At 43.5% G+C, this 17,153-nt stretch overlaps 1 protein-coding gene across 1 annotated transcript; it reads left to right on the top strand.

Annotated features, from left to right (window-relative positions):
- Nucleotides 1-548: 548 nt before the first annotated feature.
- On the top strand, nucleotides 549-16,579 carry LOC115464968 (carbohydrate sulfotransferase 6-like). Its single transcript, XM_030195360.1, has 2 exons — nucleotides 549-716; nucleotides 15,346-16,579. The coding sequence occupies exons 1-2, from the start codon at nucleotides 681-683 to the stop codon at nucleotides 16,504-16,506; spliced, it is 1,197 nt and encodes a 398-aa protein (XP_030051220.1). The 5' UTR covers nucleotides 549-680; the 3' UTR covers nucleotides 16,507-16,579.
- The last annotated feature ends 574 nt before the right edge of the window (nucleotides 16,580-17,153 follow it).

Genomic DNA, 17,153 nt, shown 5'->3' with positions numbered 1-17,153 from the left:
TTTGTCAAACAATAAATGCACTGAAATAGAAAATGTGCTTTACATGCCAGCTTGATTTGGAAAAGTCAGAAACCTGAAAGCCACCTTTCCCTCTCCATCCCTTGGGAAGGATTTGAAAAGCCTCTGGCAATATGTCAAATAAAAGGGGGCTGAAGATTTTAGAGGAGATGTAGAGTTGACAGGGGCTGAAAATACTGCAGATGATTTTCAAAAATGCTGTCCAACAAGTCTCTCTACTGCACATAGGTGTGTGACAGCATGTATAGGTTTGTAAGTTTGAGAAGAAGGATACAGATTTGTGAGTGTATATCAAATTGTGCATAACTGAGTGGATATATGCAGATACACTAGTGAATATGTGAAAATGTACACAGCAGCCAGGTGTGTGAAGATGAGGCAGATTTAATGTGTGTTGCAAGTTATCATTGCTTTTTAAGGAATATGCAATTCTGGGTTGGTCTTGTAGCCGGGTAGGTGTAGGAATGAAGGTGTCACCCTGCACAAAAACTACCAGTTCTTCCTGGAAGTCAACTGTTGAGAATGCAGCTCTCAATGTTTAAAGGGCTTCTGCCCAGGAAGAGGTGCTGTATGCCTTTCAGGGCAAGAGACCAGATTCCGTTCTCCAGCTGTGCTTCTGTGGAAGGTATGGGCAGGGAGAAACTGTCTTCAGTCTGACACGAATGTTGCTACAGCCCATTCATCCATCCTGGAAAAAAGTAAGTCTCTTCATTCATCTTTTCTATTGCTGTAGCAAGACTGGGCATGAGTAAGAACTCAGCTTAGTGCAGAGAAACAAACAGATTCAGACACACATAGTTCAATCCCCCCCTCCCCCATCAGGTGTCTCCAATTGCCCATTTTTTTTAAATAAACATTTCTATTAACCATAGAGCTTGTATACAGTGAGTCTTAAAATACATATTAAAGATTTTATTTGGTAAATTGGTACATAAATCTAATACAATGAATCAGCACAGAACATGCAATATAAAATATATATAAGCATAAAACAATCACAAAATACATACGATAATAACATATGAGGAACTCCCAACAGTATATTGAATAAATCAAGTAATATCAAGTCTCCTGTGGTTTAGTTTTGTATGTTGCCCCAATCAACACATCACAGCCATCCTACATCCAGAGCTTAACAGAAGTCCACGAATTGGTTTGCAATGACCCATCACCTGAACTTTAGTACATTACTGTTTTTAATTGTTATTTCATTACCGATCTTGTTATACCTAACATTTTATTCCACTATGTTACTCATATTCTTGTGTCATTATTAATTGTATTTCTATTCAGCCATGGCAATAGCCAGGACAGAACATTGTAAGCCACATTGAGCCTGCAAATAGGTGGGAAAATGTGGGATACAAATGCAATAAATAAATAATGGTTCAGTCCAAAAATAACAACATTTTTCCATCAAGTCTGAAGCATATTGAATATGTTATCCTATTCAACAGTCAGAAGCAAATTTGTGAAAATGCTCCAAACCAAATTCCTAAAAATATTCCCATCGATTCTCTCTCCTCCATCCTCTCTGATTGCTTGCCCATTTGATTCTCTTCCAGTAGCCTTGAATGCCACACATTGGAGCCGACTCTGTGGGTGCTGTGGGTGCTTGAGCACCCCCAATATTGAGAAAATTCCTTGTATGGGTCCAAGGAGGGGTTATTTTCATTGGGCTTAGCACCCCCAATAATTTTGAAAAGTTGGCTCCTGTGATGCCACATTGTTAAAAATAACGACATCCCTTGATGAAACTATGTGAAAACATTAACGCTGAGTTGAATCATTTCCCATCCAAAACGATGGAAAAAAATGTTTGATTCACGCTGTGCTCTTTTAGTGTCTGCCAAACTCTTTCAACACACTAGTAATGAAGTGCATGTGTTGAAAAACTACACCATATGCTATAATGAATCGATTTATATAAAATGAAACGATACGATTCTGAACAACACAACATATCTTTTCCATTTTCAATCCTAGATTGATCTAGGGGCTCAGCACTAACTTATCTAATTAGAAAGAAAGAAATTTATAATACAATATATTTATAATCTGGCAGATAATGACCATATGGCCTATCCAGTCTGTTCATCCATGCCATTTACTATCCCTTCCTCTCCCCTAGAGATTCTATGTACCTGTCCCAAGCTTTCTTGAATTCAGATAGTTTTTGTCTCCACCACCTCCACCGGGAGGCTGTTCCATGTATTCACCATACTTTCTGTGAAAAAGCATATCCTCAGGTTACTCCAAAGTCTATCACCTTTCACCTTCACCCTATGCCTCCTCATTCCAGAGCTTCCTTTCAACTGAGACTCACCTCCTGTGCATTTATGCCATGTATGTATTTAAATGTTTCTATCATATCTTCCCTCTCCCACCTTTCTTCCAAAACATACATATAGAGATCTTCAAATCTGTCCCCATATGCTTTATGACGAAGACCACTGACTATTTTAGTAGCCATCCTTGGACTGACTCTTTATATCTTTTTGAAGATGTGGTATCCAGAATTGTACACAGTACTCTAAATGAGGTCTCACCAGAGAGATATACAGAGGTATCATCACCTCCTTCTCCCTACTGGACCTTCCCCTCTCTATGTACCCAGAGAACATAAAATAAAAAAAAGTAATAAAATAATATAATCATAATAAACAATTAAAAAATAATCAAAAATGATAGAACTTCCAGTGAGGCAAGTGGAGCTATTAGGCATTCCCTGGTTGGCTAGTCAAAACGGGGGAAGGACATATTTTACCACATTACCACATGAAGGCTATTAAACATATGAATAGGTCAGACCAATGGTCCATCTAGCCCAGTATCCTATTTCCAACAGTGGTCAATCTAGGTCACAAGTACCTGGCAGAAACCCAAACAGTAGGAACACTCTATGCTACCAATCCCAAGGCAAACAGTGGCTTCCCCCATGTCTACCTCAATAGCAGACTATGTACTTTCCTCCAGTAAATTATCCAAACCTTTTTTAAACCCAGATATACTAACCGCTGTTACCAAATCCTCCGGCAACAAGTTCCAGAACTTTAACTATTTGTTGAGTGAACAAATACTTCCCCCTATTTGTTTTAAAATTATTTCTATGTAATTTCATTGAGTGTCCCCTAGTGTTTGTATATTTAAAGAGTAACACATCGATTCACTTCTACTCGTTTTACATCACTCAGGATTTTTGAGTACGCCACTCAATCATATCCCCCCTTAGCCATCTCTTTTCCAAGCTGAAGAGCCCTATCCTCTTTAGCCTTTCCTCATATGAGAGGAGTTCCATCCTCTTTATTGTTTTGGTCACTCTTCTTTGAACCTTTTCTAATTATTCTATGTCTTTTTACAGAACATAAGAACATAAATATTGCTATACTGAGACAGAGCAAGGGTCCATCAAGCCCAGCATCCTGTTTCCAACAGTGGTCAATCCAGGTTACAAGTTCCTGGCAAGATCTCAAAACAGTACAATACATTTTGTGCTGCTTATCCTAGAAATAAGCAGTGGATTTTCCCCAAGTCCATTTGGCTTATGGACTTTTCTTTTAGGAAGGTATCCAACCTTTTTTTAAACCCTGCTAAGCTAACTGCTTTTACTACATTCTCTGGCAGTGAATTCCAGAATTTAACTACACGTTGAGTGAAGAAATGTTTTCTCCGATTTGTTTTAAATGTGCTACTTTGTAGCTTCATTGCATGCCCCCTACTCCTAGTATTTTTGGAAAGAGTAAACAAGTGATTCACATCTACCCGTTCCACTCCACTCATTATTTTACAAACCTCTGTCATATGTCCCCTCAGCCATCTTTTCTCCAAGCTGAAGAGCCCTAGCTGCTTTAGCCATTCCTCATAGGGAACTCGCCCCATCCCCTTTATCATTTTCATTGCCCTTCTCTGTACCTTTTCTAATTCCACTATATCTTTTTTGAGATGCGATGACCGGAATTGCACACAATATTTGAGGTGTGGTCGTATCATGGAGTGATACAAAGGCATTATAACATCCTCATTTTTGTTTTCCAGTCCTTTCCTAATAATACTTAACATTCTGTTTGCTTTCTTAGCCGCCAACGCACACTGAGCAGAGGATTTCAATTTATCATCAATGATGACACCTAGATCCCTTTCCTGGTTGATTTCTTTTTCCCATATGCACCACTTTGCACTTGCTCATATTAAACATCATCTGCCATTTGGATGCCCAGTTTTCCAGACTCGTAAGGTCTTCTTGTAATTTTTCACAATCCTCTTGCGATTTAACAACTTTGATACAGCAAGCAGAACTGAATGTAACACGCAAGGTGAGGTCACACCATGGAGCAATACAAAGGCATTTTGATATTCTTTGTCTTATTTACCATCTTTTTTCCTAGCATCCTGTTTGCTTTTTTTTGGCTGCCTGCGCACACTATGCAGAAGATTTCCGTGTATTGTATACTGAGGAGCTACAAAATGAATCCACTTGTAAGTCAATAAGAGGAGTTTGAACTGTATGCGGAAATGGATAGGGAGCCAATGAAGTGACTTGAGGAGAGGGCTAATGTGAGTGTAGTTACAATGATAGAATATAAATCGTGTAGCAGAATTTTGAACATATTGGAGAGGGGAGAGAGAGTTTAGTGGGAGACATGTGAGAAGCAAGTTGCAGTAATCTAAGCATGAGGTGGTACTGTGTTCAGAAAGGAATGGACACATTTTGGTGATGTTACAGAGAAAGAAATGACCGGTTTTAGCACTTGTCCCTGAGTGAGGCTCAAGGCCATGGATACAAAGCAAAAACACAAGTTCCCTATATTGATTCTCTCGACAAAACCTGGCATGGATTTTAAAGGGGAGCATGGATTTCCCTTCAAACCCCAAGGACTACAGTCTCTCAATAATCCACTCTGCTCCAAATCTTTGGTGTGCTAACACTTTACTGAAACAATTACAATTGTGAAGAGTTATTTTCTAGCTGAACAGGTTTTTCCAGTTCCAAACATTAGAACAGAAGAAACTCTGTGTCTATGATCCCTTTTCTTCAACTTTTCAAGTTCCAAGTTTATTCAGTGTTTCACACACCACCCAATAACGGGTCACAATAGATTTTTTAAAAGATAGATTTAAAATAAGAAGGAAACCAAATCAATTACAAGCTTAAAATAGGATAGCAATGAGAGGAAGCATAGCTGTACATGCCAGAGCCTGCCCACAGACCAAGAGTACCTACAGCAGGCAGCCATTCAAGCCCAGGGTAGGGAAACAAGACTGTATGAGACTTGCTAAACAAGAGCATCACAGAAAATATAGCTTTTTAAACCAGTCTTAAATTTCTTGAAGGAGGTCTCTGAGCATAAGGAAGATGAGAGAACATTCAAGAGGGTAGGACCAGTGACACTGAATACTATCTAATCTAATGTCTGAAGGCTGGAATTACTAGATGGTTTTGTTGGAAGGATCTAAGCTCATGAGAGGGAGAGCAAGGTATCAACAGCCACGATAAGAATGACAGAAGGCCAGTTCCTTAGTGGCCCCCTTGGACTTTCCTGATTCCTAGGTAGCTTTGGGCTACGAGTCTCTGATATCTTTGTATAATGTCTCCTCTGTATTCTCTTCAGTAATTCCCAAGTCCTGGGTAACCAAGGAATTTTATGGGAATGGAACCCCCCCCCCCCCCCAAGAATCCAATGCTTTATCCTCTACAATACTCCTTGCCTCTTTTTGCTGAGTCTTCAAGTCTCCTCAGCAATATCTCGTGGAGTGTCCTCTACTTCAGCAACTCTTTGGGTAGCATCTTCAAGTCTTTTGATTCTCTCCTCCATGCTCCCTGAGCAGTGGGTATTATCTTAGAAATCTCCTGTTTCACCTTCAGACAGGAAGGGAAGGCAGTAGAAATAAACCTTCTTCCACTCCAAAACCCTGTAAGCAAAATTAGATTACAGAGAAAAAGGTGAGCGTAAAGTACAACAGCAGGGCTTTTTTCCAGGGGGTACTCAGGAGTATAGAGTACTTGCACCTTTTCCATTGCTTGCTAAAATTGACCTATGGTCCCCCCAAGTATTAACGAAAGATCCCAAGCTCTGCACACCAATTCTGCCTTTCATAGATTCTGTGGCTAGCTGCAGGGGGCCTGGCTTTTGTGGGGCGGAACCCTCGGTGATCACCTCACCCCTGAAAGATGACCTGGCATTTGAATACCTACTGGCAGCTTTGTTTTGCTAGAAAACTCACTGCCTAACCACTACAGGAGTTACTGGCTTATAAAGACAAAGGCATAAACATTTTAAGTGCAGTGGGGGATGCTGTAACAACATTGTTTACACTTCCTCACTACTCAGACAGTATGGTCCCAAGCCAGAGAAGCATAATGGGATAGAGGGTTCCAGAGGATCACTTACATAAATAAATAAATAAATAAATATATATATATATATATATATATACCCAGAAGCAATAGCCACTCAGTGATGTTAATTCTCTTGCCAATACCACCTCAACCTGAGACTTTAACTCTGAAACTTCCTCTTTAATAAAAGCTTATAAATGCATTCTACAATTATCCCCTTGCAAACCCTTTTCCAACATATTGACCTGTTGGGGAGGGAGTGGTGAGAAAAGCTGTAGGTACATGTAACCCCCTTGGTAAGGTGGCCTAGACAGCGGTCTCGACTATGCATAGGATAGGTGGACAACACAGATGCACATTATGTGTTGGGACCAAGGCAGGACTAGGATATACCTAGAAGACCAAGCAAGCTCTGCATCAGATGTCACACAATGATGGAGACCACACCTGTTCTTTTGCTGAAAATCAGAACCTTTACTGTCCTTCCACTGATGAGGGTTGAGATTCAACCATTTCAACACAGATGGCCAACTATTTACAATAGCTTTGTCCTGTCCTCCAATCAAGCACAGAAATTATAAACAGCTTCTTCTTATTCACCTTGTTACTCAAACCACTCACCAGTGTGGTGAGGGGTTGGCTTTGAACAGTTCACTTAAGCAGATGTTAACTGTGATGAAGAATCCATTGGTTGGTAAACACTTACAGGCTCCTTGGTGGTTAGATGATAGACACTGTGGCTCTGTAGTGATGACATTATCACATGGTAAATATTTCTCTTCTCCTTCTGCCCACTATAATAGAAGTCAATAACACCCAAAAAAAGAGGAAGGCAATAACAACCAGGATATGTGAGTATACAATTTTTAATACTAAATGTCAAAATTCTTCAGGGGAAGAGACATCAGAAATAGCTTCAATCTAGCCTTAGGACTTCTACAACTGGCTTCAGGTTGCCTGGTGTACAGAAGTGGCTTAAACAAGTCAGATGTAGCATAAGGTATATACACTAGGCAGAGAGTGTTTCCATTAGTGACTATGCATAAGGAGCATAAGAGAGGGGGAACCAAAGGTGCCCAATATGAAGTAGAGAGCTGCATGGGAATGTGGAAATCTCATGGGTATAGAAGTTGTGAGATTCCCACGGGGATAGAAGTTGCTGTGGAATTCCTGCAGGAGTGTAGTCAAAATCTCTGGTAACTTCAGAATGAGGTTTGAAGTGTATGAAGAGAGGCAGTTGGAACACCAGAATGAGGCTTGGAATGCCCCGAGAGGCAGCTAGAACACCAGACTGAGGCTTGAAACACTCATTAGTTGAACAGTGACTACCATCCAAAAACTCACAGGAGGCTGTTGGGGTTGGGAGGAAACAGAGGGTTGCGAGCAAGTCAATAGCATTGACTCCTGCAGGTATGGGTGGGGATGGAGGAGATTAATTGTGGGAACAAATGGGGATGGAAAGGAGCAGATACGTGTGGATATGGGTTAGATTCCATTGGGGATGGGTGAAATTTCTGTCCCCGTGCAAATCTCTAAGTAGAAGGAAACAGCCAAGCAAAAGGCAGCAAAGTTGACCTGAACTTGCCACTGTTGTAAACAGGATACTGGGCTATATGGACCTTTGGTCTGCCCCAGGAGGGCAACACTCACATTTTTTCAATTAAAAAGTAGCTGAACCAACATGGGCTGGAGGGAGGGAAGACTGTACATTATTTTACTGTACTTGATCTTGGTACCCATAAGGCCAGGAAACTTGTATGCTCACCTATCCAGAATGGTACAGAACATGGACAGAAAACAAGAAAATACCTGCAGAGTATAAAGCTTCTTCAGCTGATATTTATTTATAAACTCCCAAATTCTATTAAAAAAAAAAAAGAGAATGCAAATTTGGGTACGCTTGCAATTTAATTGAATGAGCTAATTAGCACCGCTAATTTGGCCATAACAATTATTAGTTCTAATTGGCTTCAATTAGAACTTACACATATAAATTTAGGTGCCAAGTTTTACAAGTAGGACCAAAAATGATGTGGCCATGGGAGGGTCATGAGCAGATTAGGCATGCCATTCTTCCTGAGAATAGCTCTAAATGCAGCATTACAGCCTTTAATTTGCATGTGTTGTTATAGAATAAAGGGGATCCATGCTTAATTTAGAATGTGGTTATGATTCCCAGCGCTAAAAGTTGTTCTATGGATAGCGTCTAACAATAGCTCTAAACACTATTTTTTTTCGTTGCCAAGTTTTTAAGCACTATTCATAGAATTTAGTTCAAAATGTATTTATTTATGCATTCTTGTACCCCACTGTTATCCAAAATGAGGTTTCAGTTCAAAGTGGCTTACAGTTTACATTTGGTGAGATTACATTAGCGTGTTACATTTATTGCGTAGGGAGGTCATCGATCGCTGGTGTGGTTAGCTGTAGAAATTTTTGAAGAGGTAGGTTTTCAATTCTTCTCTAAACTGTAGATAGTTGGTGATACTTCTTATGGCTTTCGGTATCGAGTTCCACCATTTGGCGCCCAGGTAGGTAAATCCTGCTGTGTACATGGTTTTATACGTTATGTTTCTGTAGTTCGGTAGGTGGAGAAGCAGGTAACTTCTGGTTTCTGTGCTTGCATTTCTTGGAGATTATTAACTGCTTTTCAATAGTAACAGCCAAATCTGGGATATATGTTTAGCTGAAAGCAGTACAGATGGAAACCACAAGGCAGACTGCATGGGCCAGTTGTTTATCTGCTAGTCTAGCACACTATTGTGACTCATCAGGTGAGGCATCTTCAGCACAAATTGCCGATGGAGAAACTTAAGACTCTCGAGTTCCTGCAACCTGGGATGGGCCCATACCAAAACACTCTGGCACCTGATTAACAATAACCTACTAAATTGGTCATCTTCTCCAGCAAGTGAGGTTCCGACATACTTGGCCAGCAGTCAAAGCAGAACAAGGATGGGGAGACAACTGTGCAATGTTTTGCTTCAGTTGGATGTACTTTGTAATTTGCATTATACGTTTGTGAGTCATGGCTGGAGAGTCCAGTGTAACTACACTTGGACTGGGTCAGGCCAATAGTTGAGGTATGCAGGTGTGACCAAAAGCCTCCCTCACACACTGATTTTCCACTGAGCTTCAACCCACATCCTGGCTAAAACATCTTTAAGGCTGAGAGGGTGATTCAGTTTCTAATAACTTTTGCTCACATGTGTATTATGGTGGTGATTTTTTGCCAAATTCTGGAAATTTTTTTTGAGGCACGGGGAGGGTGGATGTTACCTGAACCTAGGGCCGGGGTGGGCAACCATGGTCCTTGAGGGTCACAACCCAGTCAGGTTTTAAAGATTTCCAAAATATTTGCATTTACTGCTTCCATTGTATGCAAATAGATCTCAAGTATATTCATTGTGGCAATCTTCAAAACCTAACTGGGTTGTGGATCTCAAGGACCATGGTTGCTCACCCCTGACCTAAGGTAAGAAAAGGGAGTTATGTTCAACTGCCTTTATTGCAAACTCAACAACCACAGCACACAATATACTCAATCTAGCTGGATGGGAGGAGTAACCCTATGGTTAGGTTTGACATCCAGGGGTGCCTGGTTCAAATGCCACTGCTAATCTTTGTGATTTTAGGCATGTCACTTAACCCTCCATTGCCTCAGGTACAAAAATTAGATTGTGAACAAAATCTAAATTAATACCGTCACAACAGAAACTAGAAAGATACAGACAACAACCTTCCAACTAACATCAATGATTCTGTCAAATTTTTATTTTTGTTCCCCCTCCCCTCTCCATTATAACCCACACCATCTACCCCAGGTGCAGAGGAGTAGCCTAATGGTTAGAGCAGCAGGCTAGAAACCAGGAGGCCCAAGTTCAAATCCCATGGCAGCTCCTTGTGGTCTTGGGTTGTCATTTAACCTGCTATGACTTGGGAGAAGGTAATGCCAAATGCTCCTGTATCATATCAAGAAAATCGGGAAGGGGTGTTGTCCCTCATTATGTGGTCAACAGCAGTCAACATCTGTATCAACTACAAAATGCAGCAGGATCTTTGGCTCTTAGGCCTGCACTGCTATCACACAATCATTAAAATGTTCTGTTACATATTGCGTTGACATTGTAAGTAGTATAGTATACTATGCCATACTATGTATTATTTGAATATTTTTACTGCTGTAACTATTGCTCACAATTGATTTATTCTTACTGTACACTGCCTTGAATGAATTCCTTCATAAAGGCGGTAAATAAATCCAAATAAATCCAAAAAAATGCAATCATCTCTTCTTTTGAGCCACCATATGCTCCACCACCACTCTTTTCCCCTCTCTCAATCCCCAACAAATCTAACACCAAGAAACTCACCCCTCCCATAGGAAATCTGGAGCAATTGTGCCATGTACAGTACAGAGAATCTAACCCCTAGGTCTATATCCCTCATATTACAATGTCTCAGAGGAGAGCTATAGGGCTTTCTTAACCCTGTATGTTTAGGAAAAGGGGGCAACAGAACTTCTAGTTGAAGCCCCAGGCATTAGTAGGATCAGGTCAGTTCACAGGAGCAGACAACAACAAGGAAAGATAGCACTGTTCACTCCTCTCCTTGAGCCATAGGGCAAGTGATAAGAAGAGCAAGTTACCAGCTGAGGGAGAGGTTTCCGCTGATTACATCATTTTAGCCTTGTGTGATTTTCCAGCTTCTTGCTGTTTCTCGGAACAGTAAGGTCAGGAATCACAACCCAGAACTGTGGTCCATAATCCATACAGGAAGGCATATAGTCTTCCTTTTAATGCTATGATTTACAGATCAGGGCCTGATATTCAGCTGGCGGCAGTGAGCATTTTCCTCACCACGACAGAGTTATTCCCAGATATTCAAAGCCAGGCTCTATCTGGGCTTTGGCTTTGAATATCCAGTTAATTTTTGAGATGGCTAACACATAGCTGCTTAAGTCGATATTCAGCGCTTAAGCAGCCATGGGGTGGCGCATACAATTAGGAGATAAGCACACAAGTAAATTGATATCAAGTCAATTAGCACCAATAATTGGGTGTTATCAATTATTGGTGCTAATTGGAAACAATTTGGATATGTGCGCACATCTCACTACAGGCTATTCTGTAAAGATCCCTGCGTAAATCTTTTAGTGCGCAACTCAAAAGGGGGCATGGAGGGGTCAGGGGCTTTCACTAAAGATGCATGCAATATTACAGAATACCAGGGATCTGCACCTAACTTACGCACTATAATTTTCGGTTGGTGTAAATTCTTGGACCACCAGTTGAGCACAGATCCCAACACTACATACTATTCTGTAAAGGGTGCCCATCCCAGAATACTGTTCAGTGCCAACTTTTTGGCACCGAATTTTGAGTGCCCTGTATTGAATAGTCCATATTCTGTACATCGCAAATAGACCCCACTCTGCTCCCAGGAATGCTTACATGCAACACATATATGCTTTTCATTTGGAAATTGCTTTACAAAATGATCCCATTATGTACAGGTGAAGCAAAATGGCAAACGTATTTTGTTCAATGATATGTTTTCACAGGGTCATGGTTGGAGGAGATCACAATTGTGTTTAGTTACTAGGATCTCAGGAAAGGAACATGGGAGAGGGATCCACAAGGCTGAAGAATTGTATAGGGCCCCTTACATCAGCTCTGTATAAATGAGAAAGTAATCTAGAGCAGCTTTTGATCAACAACAACCATTTCTAAAGCGCTACTAGGGTTACGCAGCGCTGTACAATTCAAACATAGAAGGACAGTCCCTGCTCAAAGAGCTTACAATCTAAAAGACAAGAGAACAAACTAAAGACAAGTGAACAATCTAGAGGACGAGTGAACAGTTAATCTGATAGGGTGGATAGATTGGGGTATTTTATATTTCTTGAGCGGTTAGGCGCCGAAGGCAGCATTGAAGAGGTGAGTTTTAAGCAGAGATTTGAATATGGGTAGGGAGGGGGCATGGCGTATGGGTAAAGGAAGATTATTCCAGGCATAGGGTGAGGCAAGGCAGAATGAGCGGAGCCTGGAGTTGGCAGTAGTGGAGAAGGGTACTGAGAGAAGGGCTTTGTCCTGTGAGCGGAGGTTGCGGGCGGGAACATAGGGGGAGATGAGGGTGGAGAGGTAGTGAGGAGCCGCAGACTGAGTGCATTTGTAGGTAAGGAGGAGGAGCTTGAATTGTATGCGATATCTGATCGGAAGCCAATGAAGTGATTTAAGGAGAGGGGTGATATGAGTATATCGGTTTTGGCGGAATATAAGACGTGCAGCAGCGTTCTGAACGGATTGAAGGGGGGATAGATGGCCGAGTGGGAGGCCGGTGAGGAGTAAGTTGCATTAATCGAGGTGAGAGGTAATGAGAGCATGGACGAGAGTTCTGGTGGTATGCTCAGAGAGGAAAGGGCGAATTTTGCTGATATTGAGGAGGAAGAAGCGACAGGTCTTGGCAGTCTGTTGGATATGCGCAGAGAAGGAGAGGGAGGAGTCGAAGGTGACTCCGAGGTTGCGGGCAGATGGGACGGGGAGGATGAGGGTGTTATCAACAGAGATAGAGAGTGGAGGAAGAGGAGAAGTGGGTTTAGGAGGAAAGACAAGGATATCGGTCTTGGACATGTTCAGCTTCAGGTGGCGGTTGGACATCCATGCCGCAATGTCGGATAAACAGGCCGATACCTTGGCCTGAGTCTCCGCAGTGATGTCAGGTGTGGAGAGGTATAGCTGGGTGTCATCAGCGTAAAGATGATACTGAAAACCATGAGACGAGATCAGTGAGCCCAGGGAAGAGGTGTAGATTGAGAAGAGAAGGGGTCCAAGGACAGATCCCTGGGGAACTCCAACAGATAGTGGGATGGGAGTGGAGGAAGATCCATGGGAGTGTACCCTGAAGGTGCGGTGGGAGAGATAAGAGGAGAACCAGGAGAGGACAGGGCCTTGGAACCCAAAAGAGGACAGCGTGGCAAGAAGTAAATCATGATTGACAGTGTCAAACGCGGCGGAAAGATCGAGGAGGATGAGGATGGAGTAGTGACCTCTGGATTTGGCCAGGAGCAGGTCATTGCAAACTTTAGAGAGTGCCGTTTCAGTCGAGTGCAGAGGGCGAAAACCGGATTGAAGTGGATCGAGGATGGCGTGAGAGGAGAGAAAATCAAGGCAGCGGCTATGAACGGCGCGCTCAAGTATTTTGGAAAGGAAAGGTAAAAGAGAAATGGGGCGGTAGTTGGAGGGGCAGGTAGGGTCAAGTGAAGGTTTTTTGAGGAGAGGTGTGACAACGGCGTGCTTGAAGGTGTCAGGGACAGTTGCAGTGGAGAGAGAGAGGTTGAGGATGCGACAGATGGCGGGGGTGACAGTATGGGAGATGGTGTTGAGTAGGTTGGTGGGGATGGGATCAGAGGAACAGGTGGTGCATTTCGAGGAGGAAAGAAGGCGGGAAGTTTCATCCTCGGTGATCTCAGGGAAGGAGGAGAAGGAGACCTGGGTAGGTTGGATGAGGGAGAGGGTTAAAGGGTGAAGAGGAGGTGGTGGTTTGGTCGTGAACTCAAGGTTGATCTTTTGCACTTTGTCGCGGAAATAGTCGGCCAGTGATTGAGGAGAGAGAGAAGGGGGAGTAGGAGCGGGGGGCACTTTTAGGAGGGAGTTAAGGGTGGTGAAGAGACGACGAGGGTTGGAGCTGAGAGAATTGGTCAATTGGGTGTAATAGTCCTGTTTTGCACGGAATAGGGAGGAGTGGAGGGAGGATAGCATGAATTTGTAGTGGAGGAAGTCTGAAAGGGTACGAGATTTCCTCCAGAGGCGCTCAGCGGATCGGGTGCAGGAGCGAAGGTAACGGACGCAAGGAGTCAGCCAGGGCTGGGGATTGGTGCGTTTTGTGGGACGGGAGATTGATGGTGTGAGGGTATCCAATGCAGAGGAGAGAGCGGTATTGTAAGCGGAGACCGCTTTGTCGACAGTTGCGGAGGACGTGATGGAGGGGAGGAGATTAGAGATAGTAGATGATAAGGTGGAGGGGTCAATAGCCTGGAGGTTCCTGGAGGTGGTGGTTAAAGTTGGACAGGGTGAAGGGGGGGTGAAGAAGTGTGAATGTGATCAGGTGATGGTCGGAGAGAGGAAGAGCTGAGACGTGGAAATTGGAGGGTGAGCCAGAGGAGGAGAGGACGAGGTCAAGACAATGGCCGTCACGGTGAGTAGGGGTGGTGGAGCACAGCTGGAGGTTGAAGGAGGATGTTAGGGTGAGGAACTTAGAAGCATGGGGGTCGGATAGGTCATCAGCATGTACGTTAAAGTCTCTGAGAATGAGGAATGGAGATGAGGGGTCAAGAAAGACAGAGAGCCAAGCATCAAAGTCGGTAAGGAAGGAAGGGAAGGATTTATCAGGGGGGCGGTAAATGACTGCCACTCTGAGTGGTAATGGGTAGAATAGCCGGATGGAATGGGCTTCAAAGGATGAGAAGCAGTGAGACTGCGGAAGGTGGAGGGGTTGGAAACTACAGGAGGGTGAGAGTAGTAGCCCAACGCCTCCGCCGCGGCCAACTGGGCGGGGCGTGTGGGAGAAGAGATAGCCTCCATGGCAGAGGGCTGCAACTGAGGCAGAGTCTTCTGGGGAGATCCAGGTTTCGGTTAGGGCGAGCAGTTGAAGGGAGCGAGAGATAAAGAGATCGTGGGTGAGAGGCAGTTTGTTGCAGACTGAGTGGGCATTCCACAAAGCGCATGAGAAGGGGAGGGAGGAGGGGGGAAGGAGGGGAATAGAGACGAGATTGGAGACGTCCCGGGATCGTTCGCAGGGATAGGACGGGGACAGGTGATCCTTATGAGCTGCACGAGGATAGGTGATATGAAGCAGTTTGAAAGCTGTATTCAGGTAATTTTCTCAGAGATCTGTTGCCCCCAGCACAAGAAAGCATTCAGGAGCTAAAAATGCTTGAGAAAACTCCCAGCTGGTAACTGGATAACTTTCATTAGTTTTCTCATTTGCAGATTCCTGGTGGAATGTTTCGAAGGCTCCCTGTCTTCCGGCTCAGGTTGTGCCTGCTGAGTGTAACTGTTCTGCTGACTGTGAGCTACTTAACCTGGAAACCTTGCAGGCTCCCTGAAAAAGACCACAACAGAAGAGCAACAAAGACCCATCTCCTCATCCTCTCAAGCTGGAGGTCTGGCTCCTCCTTCCTGGGCCAGCTCTTTAACCAGAATCCTGAAGTCTTCTACCTTCTGGAACCCACCAGGGCTGTGTGGTTTACCATGCCCAAGATGAATCCATACCAGCTCCACCCACCCCTACGGGACCTAGTGAGGTCCATCTTCTCATGCAACATGTCGGCATTCCTTCCCTACATGCCAAGAGCCCAATTCATCTCAGAGCTGTTTGGGTGGCATGAAAGCCGAGCTCTTTGTTCTCCTCCTGCCTGTGGGGCCCAGCAACGTTCTGATATCATTGATAGACCAAAGTGCAACAGATCTTGCCCAAAAAACCCTTTTGAGAAAATGGAGGAGGCCTGCAGGTCCTACAGCCATGTAGTAGTAAAGGAAGTGAGGTTCTTGGACCTAGAAGTGCTCTATCCTCTCCTCAGTGACCCCTCTCTAAACCTGAAGATCATCCACTTAGTACGGGACCCCCGGGCCATCCTCTCCTCCCGCCAATATTTCCTTGAGCTGGAAACAGATGATGCCATTATAAGCAGAGGGCATAGCTCGATGACCAATTCTACACCAGTCATGCAAGTGATCTGCAAAGGCCAGGTGCAGATTTATCACACAGCCTCACAGAACCCTCCCCCATTCCTGAAAGACCGCTACCGGTTGATCCGCTTTGAGGACTTTGTAAAAGACCCATTGGCCAACATCAAGAGCCTGTATGAATATGTGGGCCTCAATATGTCCTCCAACCTAGAGTCCTGGGTCCACAACATCACTCATGGGACTATTCCTAAGAAAAAAAGTTTCATGCATTTCACAGGAAACTCTAAAGAGATTGCTCAGCACTGGAGGCAGAAACTCAACTTCCAGAAAGTGAAGGAAGTTCAGAAGCTCTGCAGGCAAGAAATGCATATGTTTGGGTATCAGCTCATCAGGTCTCCAGCAGAGCTGAAGGACATGTCACTGGACCTTACATTACACAAAAAAAAGAACTTGGTTTGTTAATGGATGGGCACTACCTATAGCTCTAGGATGGTGATCACAACCCTGGTTTTCAGTTAACACCAAGCCAGTCCATCCACAAGTGTGCAGGAGAGATCTGCATTTAAGAGGGGTTCTCAACTCAGTCCTCAAGACACACTAGCCCATCAGGTTTTTAGGATATCTACAATGAATATGCATGAGACAGATCTGCATACAATGGAAGCAATTCATGCAGATATATCTCATGCACATTCATTGTGGATATCCTGAAAATGAGACTGACTGGATGTGTCTCAAGGACTAGTTTGAGAACCCTTGCTCTAGGGGATAAGCTATTGAGTGGCATGGTAAACACCACAGGATGAAAAGGATAAGGTATGCCTGGAAACATTTTGTCCCCCTGCTTATTTAACATTGGTAGGGGCACCAACTAGCTCCAGGACATCAGAAAAAGGCTCATCCAATCCTAGTTTACCCTCATAGCATTTATGGGATTTGTAGTTCCAATGTCTGAATTGGGAACTACAAATCCAATACAGTGAGGGAGGGGAGGTCAAACCCAGGACTTGCCCATCCAATCATTCATGACTGGGAGCTATCCAATAAGTCTAGTTTTGGGGATAAGAAGCCAGGCATCTGTCCTGTATCTGATGGTACAATCCAGCATC

This window comes from Microcaecilia unicolor, chromosome 3, assembly GCF_901765095.1.
Source record: "Microcaecilia unicolor chromosome 3, aMicUni1.1, whole genome shotgun sequence".
NCBI classification, from domain to species: domain Eukaryota; kingdom Metazoa; phylum Chordata; class Amphibia; order Gymnophiona; family Siphonopidae; genus Microcaecilia; species Microcaecilia unicolor.
This window is presented reverse-complemented; position numbering and strand designations above follow the sequence as displayed.

Coding starts and splice junctions, on each gene's coding strand:
- LOC115464968 (XM_030195360.1), top strand. CDS start 681: ATGTTGCTACAGCCCATTCATCCATCCTGGAAAAAA. Junction 717..15,345: donor TTCATCCATCCTGGAAAAAA/GTAAGTCTCTTC, acceptor TCTCATTTGCAG/ATTCCTGGTGGAATGTTTCG.